Below are 19681 nucleotides of genomic sequence, written 5' to 3' on the forward strand. Positions count from 1 at the left end.
CTCATGTCAGGACAATTCCTTGGGCGTCTTCTGCTCACCATATCACAGGACTATTCAACAGCCACCTGCAGTGATATCTCTTTTCCTACTCACCGCCTACCCTCTTCCCTTTCTTTCTTTCCCTCTCTCCAAGATGGATATCATCTGGTGAAAGGGCCACTCCTCCGGATGGAGGTTGCAACTCTCATTTTGGTTGTGAAACCACAGTCCTTGAGCATCCAAGAGTTTCTTTCAGGGACTTATCAAGACGAGACACCTCCCCAGAACGGGCATGCAGGGTGCTCAGGCTCAGCCAGCTATCTCCCCAGCACGGGTTGCGCACGTGCAACCTCCAAGCCCGGGAGTTACCGATAGACAGGGCCTCCAGCCCATCACTCCCAGCAGAGAGTGCCCAGAAAGGAGGGGGATGGTGGGAAGGACAGTGAAAGAAAACCAGGTAACAACCTGGCAAATTCCAAACACAAGTCAAGAGCTGATCATGCTCATCTGCCCATGTGTATATTTTCGCACGCTTTTCCCAGGTCTCCAGCTCCTCCTTGCTGCACTCACAGCTTTGACCTTCAGACGCTCTCCTCTTCCCCCAGCAATGCTGTGGGCTGGATGCCTCTCTGCCCTGCAGCGCTTTCAAGGTCCTTGCACAAAGAGCAGAAACCTCAGCAATTCGACCCGCCAGAGCTTCCCACACCCTGCGGGTGCAAAGGCCACCTCTAGATGCAGAGTGGCAGCGAGCCGGGCCCCTGGGATGGCTCCACCTCCAAGGGGATTTTCAGAAAGTAGCCGGCCAGGCTGTTTCTCTTCCCCTTTATGCTAAGAGCTTTTCTCATTGACCTTCTTATCACCAGTACCTGGGAATCGTAAAGGTGCTGCTCAAGCTCTGTTACTAATGGTCTAATGTCTGTCCTTGGGTACCAGAAAACCCACCCAAGCCGCAGATGAGATGCACGGGTGTGTTAGCCCAGTCCTTCCAGGGAGCAATGGCTCTTGATGCACACAACAGTCTTCAGCGGCCACCGAAACCCGGGCAGCCCTGTCTGCCAACCACACAGCGAGAGCTGCGCCGGGAGATGGACCGTGATGCTCCCTGCCTGCACAATGGGCACTGGTATTTTCATGGCCATCCCAGCTAACATGCTGCTGGTGGAAACACGGGACTGCCGGTGGGTTCCTGGCATTGTACAGGGGCATTTTGGTTCACAAAGAGGGAAGGGCTCTGTTTATTGAATCATTAACATCACTTCCCTCATTGCCAGCCAGGTACTCTGAGAGGTCTCTTAGGCAAGTGCTGACCTAGCCCAACCCTGCTAAGCTGGTAAGATGACATGGGATCCCATGCCAGCCTGGTACGGCGTTCCCACTGCTTTCTCTGCTCCCGCTTTGCTATTAGTCATCCATTTCTGGAAGGTTTCTCATGCATAATAAAGTGTTTCAACACTTGCATAAGCCAGCTCTTCTCATCAGGAGTGACCCGCTGCATTTCCCAACGCTTTCCCTAGGCAGTCCTTCCGACTGCCATGAAATACGGAGTTAAAACATGAAGTTTTCTATCCCCCTCGGAGGCAAAAGGTGTGGGAAATTGAACAGATAAGAATGCCTTTAATTAGTATCATTTGCATAAGCTCTGGGAAAGGCTCACCTGACAGCTAGAAGGGCCTCGCTTGTCTGGGAGCACGAACCATGGGTGCTGAAACGGGCAGATTAGCGGAGCTCCTCTGCCGACAAGATTGGGGAGATAACAAAAACGGAGGTCAGCCCCAGGGCAGAGAAGTGGTCAGAGGTGACGGAGCCCCAGAGGCTCCGCGGGCACCCCAGCTCCCACTGCCTCCTTTTTGGGGCACCCCAGCTCCCGCTGGCTCCCTCTCAGGGCATCCCCTCTCTCCATTTTCACCTGCCAGTTTGCAGCTGCTCCAAGTGAGAGAAAAGGATGCAATTTTGGGGTTGGAGGGGTCCATCATCTCCCCTGGAGAAGGGCAAGGATGGGAGGAGAGGAGAAGCACAAGCACATCCCCGGATAACACACGGAGGCTGCCGGAGCGGGCTCAGCATCCGGCAGGGACGGGACCAGGGTTTTGTGATCTCTGCTTCTTGCTCCTCTCGGCGCACACGCGCTCCCTTGAGTGCCGCGCAGACGGCTGCAGGTCCCTAACCACAAACCCCATCCCGCTGCCGCTTCGCCGTCACGCTGCCTTGGGTAGTCGGCACCTAATCGTCAGCGACACCGAAAGCGCTTTTTGGTACCTCAAGGCCTTTGCAGTGATGAGAATCTCACCCGACATTACACCTAAACCCACATGCAAAGCTGATTTTCCCAGGGGAAAAAAAAACGATGCTCAACCCCCCCTCCTGCCGCACACATGCCCCCCCTCAGGTCCCTCTGTCTCCTCCAGCTGCCTTTCAGCCGTCTCAAGTCTCACTTGCTCATTTTTCCTCCCAGCTGGGCTGTGAGCTGCCCAGATGGGCGCTGAGCACCTCCAAAAAGCTGGAGCTGCCACAGCACCCTTGACCCAACCTTCACCGTAGCCACAAGCCCTGTTTATACAGCACCCAGCACAGCAGGGTGCTGCTCCGGGACAGGCTCCCAGCGCTTACAACAAGTTTAATAACAAAGCCAAACCAGTAATAACTGCCTTATAATGAGGTTACGCAGCATCCCCGATGCCTTCGTTTTAGGGTGATCTCTGTGCCAGAAGCTGCCAGGGGCTGGTGGGCGAGCCAGCCCTTCCCACCCTCCTCCCTGCCCGACCGCCAGTGCCTCCGCTCCTCCAGCCCTATGCCAGCACGCTGCCTTCCTGCCTGCAGAAATGGGCTTTACATCCACTCTGGGGTGAGGGTTAACCCCTCCTGGGCTCACATTCGAAAGGGTCGCACCTGAAAACTAAAATGCAGGTGGAAATCTGCCTACCAAGCATCCTCCAGACCTCCAGGAGCATCACATTTTGGCACCAGAAACATAAAGGGTCGCAGAGATACATTTTCTGACCGTGAGAGTCAGAGCCCTGGAAACTGCAAAGGACTGAAGCTTTTCTTTCTATAGACGAGTCCAACACTCCGATCATTAACAGTCGGGCACGGTACTGCTCTTCGTTCCCAAATGCACGCTGGCCCTGCTCGAAGCTGAGTTTCCTGCCTGACCCAGGTCCCACGAAACCCCAGCAATGCATGTGAAGCCCCAGCTCCGTCGCTGCGCCCTCCTCCCAGTTGAACAGTGCCGTACCGGGGGCTCCATCCTCTCCTCCCGGTGCTAGACAAGCTTTAGGAAATGATCTTTATTATGTATTAAGCCAACAGCTACCCTTACTCCTGCTCCTTCTGGCCTCCCCTGGCAGCTGTCCCGCCTCTGGTTGATGTCCTGGGACCATCTGTATAACGTACAGCAGCATTTCTCCCCTTGCCCCACACTGAGCCCTCGAAGCCGTGTCTGGCTGGAAGCTGTGCCCCCAAAGATCTTCGCTTTTCCCCAGTTTTCAGCCCTGTACAAGTGGCTGAGGCTGCCCTGGGCCAGGTGGCTGCGTGGCTCTGCTCCTCCATGGCCATTTGGTCCATGAGCATCCTCACCTGCACCCCCGCTGCCTCCTCCTCCGCCCTCCCCAGGGACTCCTGGGGGTGGCACGGGCTGGTGCCCCCGGGACGGCGCAGCGGCTGAGAGGGGTGCGGGTGTGCGGGCAGAGGCAGAGCTGGGTGGTGACGGCAGCGGCTGGGGAAGTTGGGCTCATGTTTCAGCTTCTATTTTTATCTGGGAACCCAAGTCTGCCTGCGGTGCAATGCGGAGGCCCCTGGGGGATGTGCTGCCTTCCCCAGCTGGAGCCAGATACCATCTGAGCGCTACCTGCCTTCCCAGTCGGCATGCCAGACCTCCTGGTAGAGGGCAGCATCTTCTGAGGCACCGGGACATCCCGCCTGCACCTCCGCCCAGTCCATGGTGCGGAATGGCAGGAGGGAAGGAGCTGGGAAGCAGAGCCACATCCTCCGGGCACGGCTCTCTGCAGGCCAGGGTTCCCTCTCCTCCAGCCGTGCTGAGGCTGGGAACACTTCATCACAGCTAACCTCCGGAGACACAGAGCGGCCCTCTTGCCCGCTCACCATGCCACCACCCGGCCAGATGCAGGTGTCCCTTCTCAAGCCTAGCCTTAAATCCATGCCACAAGGGTAGGCCTGGCCCAGGAGGGCCAGGATTCACCCCCCCTGCCCAGAAGCAGCGGTTGGAGCTCAGCAGGATGAGCTCGGTCTCAGGCAGCAGCATCGCAGGAAGCTGGGCTGGGGGTGACGTGGTGCCACCCTGGCTCAGCGCCCCGGGTAACCCCTGCAATCCCACCTTGCACGGTGCTCCGCGGGGGCCATGCCTAAGACTGTAGGGCTGCACCAGACCCATCGCTTTTTATTTACTAAAGCAAAAAAAATTGTTTTAATGGACATAGTTGCAGAAAAATGGAAACTTGAGCAGCTCGAGCCTGAGAAGCTTGTGCAGCCTGTGGGCTGTCCAGGGCAGAGACTGCCTTTACTGACCCAAGAGCAGGCTCCCCAGCACAGGAACATGATTTTGGAGCCCGACCCCTCATCCAGCAAGGGGCAATCACAGCAAGCATCGGGGCAAAGCTGGGAGGAGGCAAGACCCCCCCCCATCCTGCTGGGCAGCGCCTGCTGCTTTAATTGGGGCGAGAATAGAAGCTGCAGCAGAAAACGGGAATATTAAAAAAAAAAAAAAAAAAAAAAAAAAAAAAAAAAGCGTGAGAAAGGAAATCTGAGCTAGGCCTGGAGCAATCTAACCAATCCAGCGGAAACAATAGCCCAGGAAGAAAAACCAGTTCCTACACATAAGGTAGAATAGGCTGGGAACGGGCTGGAGGAGGGGCAGGGAAGGCTCACCCCGTGCGCTCCCAGCCTGCAGAACAAGATGGGCATTATGAGGCCGCGGCTGCCCGGGGCACGGTGCCCCCTTTCCCAGGGGCTCTGGGCAGCCGGGGAGGATGCCTGCCCAGCCAGCTGCCCGCGCTGCTGCCTGCACTGCTGCCCGCGCTGCTGCCTGCACTGCTGCCTGCACTGCTGCCCGCACTGCGGCCGGGGCCCAGGCTGCCTCCCACATAGCGGGTTTGGGGGGAAACCCCCTAATCCTGGGCGTGCGTCCCGCAGCCGGGCTGGGCTGTCACCCACCACGCAGGGATGGACAGAGCAAGGCACAGCAGCTTTCCTCCACTCTGGGTCTGGCAGGGCTCAGCCCCAGACTGGGCTGGGCTGGGCTTAGCACTTGAACTGGGCTCAGCACCCTAGTTTAATTCAGCTGGGCTCAGCACCCAAGCTAGGCTCAGCATCCAGGCTGGGATCAGCAACTGGCCTGAGATTAGACCTGAGGCTGGGATTAGACCCCAGGCTGGGATTAGCCCCCATCCCGAGATTAGCCCCCAGGCTACACTCACCCCCAGGCAGAGCTCACTCCCATGCTGGGCTCACTGCCAGGCTGGGCTCACCCCCAGGTGGGGCTAATCCCCAGGTGGGGCTCACCCCCAGGCTGCGCTCACCCCCAAAGGGCAGCAGAGCTGGGCTGTGCCGCCGGCCGGGTGGGTTTAATTCAGTCTAATTAAAAGCACGGGTGGGACACGGGGAAGCGGTGCTGCTGCCAGCTTGGCCGTGGTGGGGTGAAAAAGGGAACGCGGTATTTGACAGAGGTAACAAACCATTCGTGGCACCCACCCGTGGGCCAGCAGGGGCCTGCCTGGCCACCCCACTGCAAATGTGGGCCCTTGGGGAAACGGCCACGGACGTACCTGCTCACCTCCCCAGATCCCACCCGCCAGATGTCTGTCCGTCCCTCCTGGGCAGGCAAACCCTCGGGCTGCAGGATGGATTGGTTGAAGGTGGGAAAGCCCGAGCAGACAAACCAGCTCCAGCATAGTCCAACGGCCAGTCCCCTGCCCTGGACACAGTCACGGGTGCTGGATCTGGCCCCTCGGCTGCGTGGTGGTGGTTGGGACGTGCCGGGAGGTTGTGGTCCCCACAGCCAGGAGGGCCAGATACTTTCATTCTGAAGCAGAAGCTTAAACTCTGCTAAAATGAAAACCACCATCACACTCCTCACCGTGAGCTGCAGGGACTTTCCTGCACCTGAGGATTTCAATTCCCTCCAGCCCCGGCTCTGCAGACGGGTCCGACTGCCCCCAGACCTGCTCCCCACGGTCCCCCCGCAGGGACAAGCCCCAGCCTTCCAGCAGGCTGAGCTGGATCTGTCCTTCCACCCCTCCGCCGTGGAGCACAGCTCGGGGGAGCTGGGCTCCCCGCCAGCCCGCGCTCTGCCTGCCACGAGCCGAACAGTTCTCAGCGCCCTCCAAATACCTCCCTGCCCACCCCGGCGGGGCCGGGGGCAGCAGCCTGGCAAGGAGGCAGCGCTCCCTGCCTGCACCGGGACTTGGCCCCACTCGGCGTGCGCAGGAGGAGCCAAAGAGAGGGAGGGCAAAGCTGTTTCCAGCACATTTTTCTGCTTTGACACACTTGCGAGCCCTCGGAGCGCTGCAGCTGGGTTCCCAGCACCCCGCGTCGGCTCCCCAGCCTGCGCCCCTCTGCCAGCGGCACACGGGGCCCCGGATTCCCCGAATACCTGGCAGGGAGCAGCACAGGACGACTGCGCAGGGCAGGCAGAGGTTTTTGGGCTCAAGTAACAGGCAGGGGTGTCTCGCCGGCCCCGACGCATGGAGCAGCAAAAGCTGCCCTGGGGTCCCTCGCATGCCGATCTCGGTGCTTAATGAGGTCTCGCAACTGGTTCAGGCTCTCGGCGCTGCCGGTCGGGAGCCTGTAACAACCAGCTGCGGTGCAACTGCCCTGGACTTGCGTCGAGACGAGCCCCAGACCCCCGACATCCAAAGCCAGCCTTTAGTTTAATAAAGAAAGAAAAGCTCCTAAGGCAGAGATACCACAACACCGCCGGGCCCCCCGGGCAGCTCGCCAGCAGCCTGACGGAGGGGTGCACTTTGCGTCTCGGTTTGCAAGTCCAGGAGAAACCCAACCAGGCACGGTGCTCGCACAGCCCATCGCCGTGCACGCTTGCACGACCCGCACGGCGGGGGAGCTGGGACTCGCTCCCCGAGATGGCCCCTTCCCCAGCAGGACAGGACTGCGGGTGGCAGGACCCCCGTGCCCGGCTGACCTGCCAGGATCAGCTCACTCTGAGATGAAGATGCTGAAAGGGCAGCGGCATCCTCGGCAGCGTGGGAAGGGAGCTCCCAGAGGACCTGGGAGGCTCCGGGCATTTGCTGGCTCAGCACCACTGTGCTTCGCTCCTGCCTGTGCTTCGGAGGGTTCCCTGCAGAGCGGCTGCTCCTCTCGTCTGGGCAGCACCAACCCCCTGATGGAGCCTTTGCTCTCCACTCCCACCACCTCCAACCTGGTCACGCCACTCCCACCACCTCCACACCAGTCACCTCCAGTGTGGGCACCCCACTCCCACCATGTCCAACCTGATCACCCCACTCCAAACAGCACCATGCCCATCAGCCACACTCCCATCACCTCCAGTATGGTCACCCCACTCCCATCACCTCCACACTGATCCCTCCCACTCCACAACACCAAGCTCCTCCCTGCCCTCTCATTTCCCTCGTGCTCTGCCTTTCCGCCTTGGGAGGCATTTCTAGATGCTCTCCAGTTCATTCACTGCTTGCTCACATGTTCGCTCCGGGCTCTCCTGCCCTGCCAATACCCACCCTGCATCCCAATGCCAAGACCATTTCCCTGTGTAACCCTTCTTAGAGCTCGTCACCAGCCACCCCACAGAGAAGTCACGTCTCCCCTCAGCCCCCTTCCGAGTCCCGCTGTCACTCCTAACAGCCTTCTCCTCTTGCATTTAACAAAACCCATCCAATCCTTTTGACTCATTCTCTTTTTTCCCCCAACCAAAGGGTTTGCAACATTTTTTTTTCACTTCTGGGGAGCAGCTGAGCAGACAGCAGCCTTCCAGCGAACCCATAAGAGCAAACCCAAAGCTGTGCCCTGTGCTTCCGCTCAACCCTACATCAAAAAGCCACCAGGCGAAGAGACAGCCCTTAAGCAAACCCACTCCTGTCACACCCAGTGGTGGTGATGAGAAAAGGAGCAAAGCTCTGGCAGCATCTTGGCAGAGACCCCCCAGCCCAGGGCTCCCCGATCCTGTGCACAAGACAGTCTGAAACTCCAACTCCAGCCCAGAGCTGCAGCCCCGAGAGGCTCGGGCAGCAGCAAACACCTGCACAGGGACGGAAAATGGTTGAAAGCGGATTTGACGTTTTGCAGAACAGAAGGGGAAGGAGCGATGCTGGGGACGGCGGGGAAATAACCTCCCGCAGGGCTCCCGCTGACGGCAGAGGTTTCCACCCTGCCTCTCAGCTCTGCGTGACGTTTGACAGGTCGTACCCTGGACGTGTTTGGCACAAGATTGTGCACGCAGGACCCCGAGCCCACCGTGACGGCGATGCTGTTCCCGCTAGGCTGCTCCTGCGGCAGCTCCCTGCGCCCACCAGCCTCCCCGGCCAGGCTGGCGGCACTGCTGGCGCTGGGGGAGGGCGTGTGGGTCCCCAGCTCAGCCTTCACCACTCAGGCTGTGGGATGAGGGACAGACGGTGTCCCCAGAACGTGGGCCACTGATTTATCCTGGCATCTTTGGGCAACCTATGGCAGCCGGTCAAGAGCCCGGCGAGAACCTCGCACAGAGCCTGGCACTGTTTCTCGCCTCAGGGTGGTCCCCGTGAGCGTGGGACTGCCCCAAAAACTGTCACCGCCCGGGCACGAAGCGGGTAGGGAGGAGCCGGGCGTGAAAGCCAGATCCTACCCTGACAGAGTACAAAAGGGCAGCAAAACCCTTGCTTGGCCAAGGAGGGCTCTGGGAACAAGCTGCGGCTCGGGAGGTGCCGCGGGGCTGGCAAGGAGCGTGCCACCCTCGCACCAGCCCTGCTGGGGACGACCCCGAGCTGAGGGCTCCCGCGGCGGCCCTGGGGCGGGGGGCGGTGGGCAGGGGCTTGGCCGCAGGCAGCCGGCGAGGAGGAGGAGCGCGCGGGGGGCGCGGGCAGCCCCTGCCTGCAGGCCCCTCGGCGCGGTGGGTTTGTTTGCACGGCGTCTTGCTGCAGGTGTGCCGGGAGCTGGCAGCCGCCCCGGCGTGCCGCGGCCCGGCCCGGCGGATGTGGCTTCTCACTCGCAGGCAGCCACCGCGCCAGCAGCAGCCAGGCCCCCCGGGGAGCTCCGCGGAGCCGGGGCTGCCACGGTGGCTCTGCCTTTGGGCTCTGGCCTCCGAGCTGGGATGCTTTTGGGCTGGATGCTGCCCCTTCCCTCGGGGCTGGGCACTCTGCATGTGCCGGGGGCTTACCCACGCATCTCGGCACCTGCCGGCAGCTGCCTCTCGCGGGCAGCCAGCAGGGCCCTGCCTGCACCCCCGCGGTGCCCAGCACCCCACGGAGGGTGGAGCTGCTCAGGGGCTCTGGACAATGAAACCGTGACCCCATCTCGGGCAGAGCCTCCCACAACCCAGGGCTGGGGCGCTGCTCCCAAGAGGGGGGTGTCCGGAGCAGAGCAGAGCGGGGCCCTGCTTCCCCTTTGTTTTGCTTGGTCACCATCCCCGGGCGGGACAGGAGGGACGCCGCGCGCTCCGCCCCGGTGGGACGCGGGGGGTGGCGGGGATGCCCCTCACGGGCTCTCCAGGGCCGGAGGTGGGAAGACGGAGCAAATATTTGCCTTTGCAAATGCAGTTGTTGCCATTACTGTTACGATGAAGTCGGAATATGCTCTCCATCGCACGTAGATCTCTGGGGGCCCAGGTGGATTCGCCTCTCCCGAGGTCACCTTATTTCCCCGGTGCCATTGTCACCATGCTGTCCCCTGGGTCCTTCCTGGAGACTTTCCTTTTCCACTCACTGGCAAGAAGAAACGCACAGCAGCTCTTTGCTCCTTCTTGGAGGAGCCACCTCCCGCGCTGAGCACCCTGACCCCATCCTGGCCAGCAGCCCCGTGGCTCCCAAAGCCCCTCCAAGAGAAGACACCAGCCTCTTCGAACCGATGTTCGACCTCCAGGATGCTTGGGGAGAAGATTGCGGGGAGCCCATCAGCAAACACTTGCCAGCATGAAGGGGCTGCAGCCCATGAGGACCAGATCCTTCCCTCATGCAAACGGTGCTGAAATGAACCCCGGGGTGGTGGGTGCTCTTGCACGTCTTGCTCCTCCCACGTCATGGGCACCTCCACCAGACGCAGGTCCCTAGCCCAGGGCTGGGCGCTGCCCCCTGCCATCAGCAGGGGGAAAAATGCAGAAGCTATGTCTCAGGCTCGGCTGTCCCTCACCAGGGCGTCAGGGCTGCTCTCTGGCAGCCCTGCAGACCCCTAGGCAGGGCTTCTTTCCTTGGTCCAGCCCAGACACAGCTCAGCAGTGCTCAGGTGCCCACCTCTCCGTGGAGGCAGCAGCCATCCAGATGTTCCAGATGCGGAGGGCCACCACGTCACCAGAGATCCCGGGTCAGGAGCAGACCTACCCGAGAGCCGTCCGTCGTTCCTCAGCCTCAGCTGATGGAGACGCCCAGCCTCCCCAGGCTTTGCTCTCCTCGCAGCTCAAGATCTGACTTGATTCTTCCCTGCTGTGAGTTGAGACTTGTCCTCGTCCTCACGGAGAGCATAAAAATTCCACACTCTCACCTGCATTAGCTTAAACACAGGCCAAGGCTGTTGGGGAGAAAGTCGTTCTCGGTGCAGACCCTGCTCATCTCACAGGGCCACCAGCGCCGGGGAAGCTTCCTGACAAATGGAGCAGCAATGAAGAGGACCATGGTGCTGCTGGTCATACAGCTCGGCCAGGATGTCACCATGGAAATGGCATGTCCTGCCAGCAAATGTGGTGACAGTTGGTCCCTCTGCAGTCTGGGATGGTCCCCGCTGCAGTTCATCCCCATCACCATGGCTGGAGAAGGAGCAGGAGGTCCCCGCAGCTCCTCCACGGTATCTGAGCAAAGGCGTCAGCCTCTGCCTGCAGTGCCTGCATGTCCGGAGCAGGGCGGAGGAAAATATGGCCAATAAGGAGCAATTTGAACGCCCAGAACCACGTTCCCAATCCATCCTGACAGCGTCCTTCTCTCTAGACAACCCTGGCAGGCTGGGACCAAGGCTGGTCACCTCTGGGACGGAAGGTGGACCGGTACGGCTGTAGGACACACTGTGGATGAAGGTGTATGGGCCGCGTGCTGCCACAGGGGCCCCACGCCTACCGAGAAACCTTTGGTAGAACAACGGTGGAAAAAGCAGGGATTTTGGTGAGGACCAGGCTGGTGCCAAGCACCTTTGGAAGGCTCTCACCATCCGATGCAATGGTTGGCCTCGGGACAGCTCATCCCACGGGGGAGCAGAGTGTGAAGCCGCACGGCTGGGCTCTGCCATCGTTTCCAGCACAGAGGAACTCACAGGGAGCACCATCTCCTTTGAGAACAACCACGTGCATCTCATCTCGAGGGAAAACACCAGCTTCTTCACCAGAAGTCTTGCAGGACTTCTCCAAAAGAATCCCCCAAAAAGAGTCTCAGAAAGAATCCATGCAAGCTGCTAACTGGGACCTACAAGAGGAAAGCCCCCGGGAGCAGTCTGGGGGATGAGCCGCTGCTGCTGGAGCGAGGAGAAACCCCAAGAGACCTCATGCACCCATCTCCCGCGTTCCCAGCCCAACACCTCCCAGACGTGCTAACATGACCCCAGCGTGTCGGCGACGTGTGAGGTCCCCGCGGTGAGACAGGCGTGTTCCTGGGGGCCCCAACACCTCCATGTCTTCTCACCGCAGCGGGAGGCCCAGGGAGCTACCTAGAGCATCGCATGCTTCTGTCACGCAAAAAAAAGGTAAAAGGAGGTAATAACAGACACATAAACATGTGGCATTTTCTTAGGCTTTTGCTGGACCCAAGGGATTTGCTCCCTACTGTTTCAGTGGCCAACTGGAGGAGAGAAAGCTGGGACAGACGGCAAGAGGAGAGGCACAACCTCACCACACCTGGTTTTGCTCTATCGCTGATGAACGGGACACCAGCAGGCAGAACTTTAATTTCACCCCACAGAAAAAAAATACCTGTGAGTGGAAAATGCTGACGGGCTCTTTGTAGAGGCGAAATTGGGGAAGGAAGGTGTGTGCTCCGTTCCTCACATTCCTCCCCAGCTCCCTCTGGACGGTGGCCGTGCTCCCCAAGGTCCACCCGCATGCCCAGGGGGTGATGGAAAGGGCTGAGGATCCTGTCTTGCAGCCTCGCTGGCTTCACCAGCCAGGTGGGGCTCAGCATCTTCCCTTCCCAGTGCTGGGGGAGAGGGATGGGACCAAGGTCTGAATCCCGCTGGGGTCCGAGAAATGAAACCTTTGATCTATGTGGGCAGCATCTTCAGAAACACTTGGGTGAAGGTCCCTCTCAGGTGAACGCTGTGTCTCCGGGTGCCATCCCGCTGCACCCCAGCGTCCTGCCACATGCACGGCTGTCACGTTGCATCCCTATGGCCACACACGAGCCTGCTTCAGAGCAGGGCACCTTGGCCTCACCTGAACACCCAAGTGCAGCCGGTAGGATGTCCTCTCCTCCAGACTGTGCCCTCTCTTGCAACACCAACCTGAAAACCAGAGGAAAACCCATTGCGTTGCTGTGTGCTCCCATCCCCGCGCCGTCCCGGCTCCCTCCCGGGCACATGCACGAGGGCACCGCGCCAACAGCTAATGGGAAAGTTCAGGGTCGGGGCGAGCCGCGGGGAGAGGCACATAAAGGGCTCATTGTGCGGCAGGTCTCCCTCGGCTGTGCTCATACGGGGCTAGCAGTTCAACAACAAAACGCAGCCCAGAAATATGACAAGACACCTTTTTCCCAGGCTGCTGTTAAACTCTAATTAAACATTTCAGCACACTCGAGCGAGGGAATGTCTGCTTCTCAGGCCCAGGCTATCTCAGCTGGAAAACATCTCCTCCGGTGCAAACAGGCTTGCGCAGGTTGACCCAGAAAGATGCCCCTTGGGCCCAGGGATGATGCGAACCCACATACCAGGGTGGGCAACTGCTCCCATCCGCCCGCCTTTGGGCCAGCAAGGGGACCGCTCTCCAGAGGACGGGTCCGGGCTGGAGCAGCTCGAGAAGGCCCATGCAGCTGGGCGCACCGCGGGCAATGCCACCCCTGCCCGCTCCCCACCGTGGGACCTGGGAGTCCCTGCGCCCGCCGGGGCAGCAGCCGAGGGAGCACGGCCTGGGGAAGCAAGAGGCAGCGTCTGCACCCACGTCAGCCTGGTGCAAAGGAGAGCCAAGCAATAGCTGCTCCGCGATAGCCCCAAATCCAGCCTTTACGACCCAGAAATTGCCCACTGATGAGGAGGGACCATGACTCTGCCTTGCCCGTATGTGTCTGTGCGGTGCCTTAGGAAAGGTCAGTGCCTCTCCAACCCACTGCCCTGCAAATATTTAACGTCATGCCTTACAGCAGCCGTACAGCACAGCCCACCAGCTCTGTCTTCAGACCTGGTAGGTATTTGGACCTCAGAGCTCCTATTTCAGTAAAGAGGTTCCTCCCAAATTCTTCCCAAACTTCATCACTCCCACGGCCAGCCCCAGGGGAGCAGGTTCCCCTCCCCAGGCCTGGACCACAGTTCAGTTCCCCCGCTCCAGACCCTGCCACCAGCCAGGTATGGACATTTAAAAATAATCCAATGAACAAGCAAAATGTTGGATTCTCATTCTTCGGGGGTATGCTGACCCACAGGCACTGCCCATCATCACACCTTGCTGTGACATTTCGGTTGGTCTTAAGTTACTGCTTTCCCAACCTCCCCCGTCCCACCCCCCACAGCCTTTTCCATGCCTGGGCAGGCAATATTGGGCTTGGACCCCTTTTCTGTGCCCCCCAGGGAAGCAGAGGTGCTCCCAAACTTTTGTTTCACCAAGAAATCTCCAAAGCTCAGCAGGCTGGGGGAGATGACCAGCCTCGGGACACAGGGGTCCCTGCAGAAAGATCCAGCCCACAGCCCATCTCCTTCCGAAATCCCACCCTTTGCCTTCCTCTGGGTTTTTCTGGGAAGCAGAGGACAGCCCGGCCCCGATCCCCCGAGCGGGGTTTGCCGCTCGCCCAGCGCGCCTGTGGGACCATGCACCACCGGGGAGGACAGGGAGGCATTGCCACCGGCTTCGCGTCACCACGAACCGAGATGCGAGAACCAGAGCATGCACCCTTCAAGCGGTGCTGTCAGAGAACCCGGTGAGGCTGGAGTTGGCATCCTGCTATTTTAAAGAATGAAGGAGAAAGAAAAGAGCACGAAAGAGCCGAGCAACGAAGCCAGGCGCTGCCGGGAGTGAGGGGGAGCACAGGGACTCACCCCCTTAAGCGAGCAGAGAGGGGCACAGCGGCTTGAAGATCCCCCTCGTGCATCACCTGGATGCCCAGGACGGGTACGGCGATGGCGAGCTGGCAAAGCCCGGCGAGTGCCACAGGAACCAGCCCTCCCCAGGTTATTAAACACAGACTTTGACCATTAGTTGCAGTAACTCCTCAGCACCTTGTTTCTAGCAGGCACAGACTGTACCCCAAAAAACCCCCACCTCTGATGTTCTGATGTCTGACTCAGCCACGCGGAGGGGACACGGCGGTGCGGAGCTGCTGGCACCGATACAGCTCAGCCGCTGCTTTGCAGCATCACCGGTCCCACCTGAGCACGACCCAGCAAACCAAGGACAGGCGGCTCCGGCTTGCTGGGCACTTGCAAGCTGGTGGTTTCCCACGTGCAACCTCAGTAAGAAACAGGTCACCCAGGAAAGGGTTACTACAAAACTCTGCCACTTCTAAGATTGCTAAGTAGTGGGAAGGTGTCTTGCCCCAAAAGGCTCGGAGTAGAGTGACAGCCCAGGCGATGACACTTGTGATTTGGCATCCTGTGGGGGTGGAATTTGGCAAAACTGGTCCCTCCTGCTCTGAGGACATTCCAGCTCCCTGCACGGGCAGTCTGAATTGAACTCTCTCAATAAATTCAGCAGCCAGGGGTTTAATCCAGCTCAAGCCACTGCAATCAGAAAAACAGCAGCAGCTGCTCCTCAGGGAGGCTCCCGTCCCGCCCCGGCGAGGCTCCGTGCCTCCAGCCACGGTTCCTGCCCCCGGGCAGGCGATCGCCTCTGCGAAACCTCACCCTGGTGTCTGGGCCGCCCTCGTGGACACTGTTACCCCCGAGAAAACGGCACCACCAACCTGTGACTGGTAGCCTCCCCAGGACAGCACGTGGCTGCGGATGGCTGACAGCCCTGGAGGGGGCCACGGCTGTCCCCCGGTGCCACACACTCGCAGGGCTCGTCCCCCTCCTAAGCCACTGCAGCAGGACGGGATGGGAGGCTGGATTTAGGAAGGAATCTTGATTTTTCTAGGAAAAGCAAGGCAGGGCAGCAGGGCCCTTAAATCCTCCCCGCACGGCACCTGGACGGTGCTGCGCTGCCCAGGCTTTGTGGGACATGTCTGCGCCCAAATCCTGTCCACCAAGGATGCCCCGGGTGGCACCGTGAGCCCCAGCCCTGGCACAGACACGGCTGCAAGGCAGCGAGGGAGGTGACAGCCACGGGGACGCAGACCGAGGGCACCCATCATCCGGGCAGTGCACACGCCAAGGGGGCTCACCCCCACCCCCCCGCACCGCCAGCCCCTGGGACCGCATCCCCACCAGGCGCCCTGACCCACCGCCTCCCCACGCTGCCCACGGCTGGGGACATTTTGACACCATGAGCTGGTGATGGGGGCCAGATCCTGACTTATCGGCTGACTGTTTCCCAGGCTCTTCCGCCTGCTGCCCCCACCACAAGGATGCGTGTGCCGATGGGATGGGATCGGGGCGTGAGAGGGAAGCGGGGACAACGGCAACTGCACCGTGGTCCTCCTCCTCCTCCCTGCTCTTGGCAAGGCTGGGGGACTCTGGCTGCGAAGGGAAAAGGTTCCCAGGGCGAAGGTGTTAAATACCCTTCTCCCGTGCTGCTGTCACCTCGCAGTCCCCGGGGTGTGAGAAGCAGGCTCTATTATCCCCTCATTAGGAACTAACATACTGTACTAACCTTTTCACATGAAAGCTACGGTCTGTTCGCCAACAAAAGCTGACGCTTGGTTCCCAGGAGTGGAAAAAAACCCAACGCCACAAGCACTTAGCGGGGGCTCTGGGGCCAGCCGTCCCTGTCGGCTCCGCGCAGACCCTGCCGAGCCCCGGCGGATGCTCCGGGGGGAAGAAGGGGCTCTGTGAGCGGGGGGCCAGCGGGGCACGCAGCCCCGGTGGGGTGGAGCAGGGGAAGCCCCTCCGGGGCGAGAGGTCCTTCTTCCAGACCCCGAGATGGCTGGGGTCCCCCTTGCCTGTCCGCCGTGGGGAGGGATGGATGGGGCTGTGGGTAGGGGTGCAAGGGGGACTCCCTCCCCTGGGGTTTACGCTGCAGGGAGCCCTTCCCCACCAGGCCACGCTGCCCCAGCTGTCCCCTAGACAGGGGTCCCCGGGCCGGCAGACCCCCTTCAGCCACTGGAGCCGCTGTAGCTCACCCCGGGCTTCCCCTGGGCAGTTTGCAGGGCTCGGGCTGGTTCTTCCCACACTGCTGACCAAAGCACATCGGGATTTGCAAGATCTGAAACTCCCACTCCTCTTCAGGCTGGGAAAGCATCACCAGGCCATGGAAAAACCCATCAGCCCAACACCTGGGGCCCCGGGTCAGCATCCAGAGCGGGCAGATTTTAAGAGCACTGGGCACGGCGGGTGATGGCCTCCCTGGGAAACACGGCAGCAGCAGGGACGGGATGTGCATCACCGTAGACTACATCTCCCTGCCCCAGATGTTGGCAGACATCACCCGAGAAGATGAACAGTTGGGGTAACATCCCCCTTGCTCAGGCTTTTAATTAAATGAGACCTGCCTGGGGCAACAATCTGAGCTTCTGCCCATCGCAGCTGCTTGATGCTGAGATAAAGAAGGGGCAAGAGGAGAGATCTTGAAATAAAAAGAGTTTTCCTGGTTTCTTCACTTTAAAAATATCTGCTCTGCCCCATTTTTGGCTGGAGACCTTTGACAGCTCAGGGAAGTGGGCTTGAGAGGTGCCCAGAGCCACAGTGGGTGCTGAATGCCTGAAGAGTCCCACGCCTGGGGACACATCCCTGCCTTCCCGCATGGCTGCGAGACCCCACAAATCCCAGATGCACTTGCCACCCTGCAGCCCCGATCAGCTCCACGCTTCTAACGAGGGAAGCAGGAGGAAGGAGGGATGCACGCCCATTTTTCTCCTTTCCCCCCCCGCTATTGCTTCCTTCGCTGCCTGCCTCCACCTGCAGTCGGCTGCGAAGGCAGCTCCCTCCCTGACCCCACAGCCTGCCTGTCCCTAAGGACTGGGGGACTTTTCCAGGTTCCCCAATTAGCCGCTGGCCCGTTCCCAGTGCCCTGACGTGGGGCAGGGATGGGGTGACCCTCTACTCCCCCAGCTCCATCGGCAGGTCCCGTTGCAAAGAGGCAGGTGGTTTTTGCATTGCACGCACATGTTTATTAGATCCTGGCCCAAGCCCACTAAGCTGTTTCGCACAGGCCGCCGGCGACAGCTTCCAGAGCTGTTTCGCTGCCACGGGATGCTGTGAAGGTGTCACGGTGCTACGCGCTGCTTTGCAAAGTAATTGAATTAAAACTGGTGAAATGTTTCGGTGCTGCCTGGCTGTTCCTCTCCGCGGCGTGGCCGGGTGCAGCGGCCCGGGGTGGCCCGAAGCACACGTGGCTGCTCTGTCGGGCTGGCTCAGCTGCTCTTTTCGGAAGGTCGCTTTTCTTCTCAGCGGCTGCAGTCAGATTTGGGTCATCAGGTTTGATCTAAAGATGTCAGAGGACTGGAATCCAGGGGGAAGCAGATGCACGGTAAATGCAAGCTATCTCCTGGTGCATTTCTGGGCTGGTTTCAAAAAACTCCTGGTTCACTCTTAGTGTCCGGCAGACGGGCTGGGAAACCCGGCAGCAGGTTTAGTTCATCGCCCGACACAGGTCCCTCGGCGCTTGCGGCAGCGAGGGTGAAGCCTGCCCACCGCGCCGGCACCGACCGCGGCAGCACCTCTGCACGCACGTGTCCGTGTGATGGAGGTGAGCACCCGGGCGAGCTACCACCGCCTGTCCGCAGTTCAGCAGAACCTTTGAGCCACGAATTGAACCAGGGCCACAGGCGTTAAGTTTTGCGCAAGGTGAGAAGCAATCCTTACCCAGCAGCCGGGGCGGGCGAGGCAGGAGGAGGGAGAGCTGGTGCAGAGGAGAGGCGCAAAGCTGAGTTGGGACCCTTGTCCCCCTGGCCATCGTCCCTGGGCTTCCCGGTGCCAAGCGAATCCCAGAGGTGCTGAAGAGGTCGGTGCTCTCCAGGGAGAGGCAGGCAGAGCACTGGCATTGCTGCAGCTGGGGGAGAGGAGCGGCCAGGAGGGTTTGTCAGGCGCCTTCAGCCCAGCCCGGCTCCCTGGAGCTCCTCCCCAGCTCCTCATGTCCCGCACACTCAGGTCCAGCGTGGGAGATGCACAGCCTCGTCCGAGCAAGCACGGCCGTCCCTGGGGCGGGCAGCAGCCCCAGACCTGCCGGGAGACCAGCCAGAAGACACAAACGGAGAGATGGTTTAGAGGATGGCTCCAGATTTTCCGCTTCCCCCGCCTGAGATGCACCTGAACCCAACCATTTCAAAGAGGTTCAGAACCAACCAAGCCACCCTGAAGCAATGAAAATTAACTTCAAATGCAACATTTTAAGCTGAAACAAGTGATTCCGCCCCACCATTTTTCAGTTCAGTCCATGCGGTGATGAGCGCGTTGCAACCCGGGTCATGCAGACGCCAAGCCAGAGACCTCTTTGGCTCCACCAGCATCCTCACCCCACACCCTCTGTGTGTCCCCGAAGCCTTGCTGGTGCCCACCTGCCATGTCAGGGGCCTCAGTGCCCTCTTCCTCACTGTCTTGCTTGTGGCCATAGCTGGTCGGGGCCTGTGGCCACTACCAGCCTGCCAGGAGGTCCTGCAGACTGGCAGAGCCCTGGGACGCACAGGGCCAGGGCTGGAGGATAAAACCCTCTGAGCTCTGCCTGAGCAGCCTGGGGCGAGCAGGCTCAGCATTCACCCTGGGAGGGAGAGCTGGAGGGAGCAGCTGGCTGGGAGCTTCTCCTGCTCAGCCCCATTTCATGGGTACCTGCAAGGTTGAGGCTCCTCAAAGCAACAGCCCAGGCCCTTGCACAAGCTCTTGCCTAGAAAAGTGAGACATAGAAATGAAAAATGGGCCTTCACCAGGTACCTGGGTAGAGTCTTTGCGGGGAAGCAGCTTGCCGTTTGGTCTTGGAGGCTCAACTTCAAAGTCCAAGGCAAGTCAAAGCCCAAACCTCCAAGACCCAGGCTTTCTGGGGAAGATGTGGGTGCCCATCTGCCAGAGCACCGGCCTCTGCTCTCACTGCTCTGCGTGAGCCATTGGGGACAAACCGCACCAACGCGGAAGGTTACAGGGACCTCTGAAGCAGAGCATCCTGGGCAGCCAGGAGACACCTGCTCGGCTCATGGTGACTCCAACTGCCCTCAAGATTCCTGCTCCTCCAGCTTCAGTCTCGGGCAAAGGAGAGGCTAAAGAGAGATTATTATCCCCCCATGATAAAAGGGGTACGGCAGAGGAGGCACTGAAAGACCAGCCTGACACACAGCCACCCCCTTGGAGAGCACCCAGGTGGTCCCGGCGTGGCCGAATCCACACC

The 19681-nt window shown here is 60.2% G+C and overlaps 1 protein-coding gene across 6 annotated transcripts in view; it reads right to left on the reverse strand.

Annotated features, from left to right (window-relative positions):
• The window catches only part of EXD3 (exonuclease 3'-5' domain containing 3), a 295665-nt gene that overhangs the window by 14530 nt on the left and 261454 nt on the right, over positions 1-19681 (reverse strand). For 3 of the 6 annotated variants that reach the window (XM_075170191.1, XM_075170192.1, XM_075170197.1), the window contains one exon: positions 17460-18528. The exons of the other annotated variants lie outside the window; for them this stretch is intronic. In XM_075170191.1, coding sequence (XP_075026292.1) covers positions 18094-18528 — 435 coding nt within the window. In that variant the 3' untranslated portion in view covers positions 17460-18093. Of the gene's footprint in view, positions 1-17459; positions 18529-19681 lie in introns of those variants that run through there. 6 annotated transcript variants of the gene reach the window in all.

The sequence above is a fragment of the Calonectris borealis genome, chromosome 21, assembly GCF_964195595.1.
Source record: "Calonectris borealis chromosome 21, bCalBor7.hap1.2, whole genome shotgun sequence".
In the NCBI taxonomy this organism is placed as follows: domain Eukaryota; kingdom Metazoa; phylum Chordata; class Aves; order Procellariiformes; family Procellariidae; genus Calonectris; species Calonectris borealis.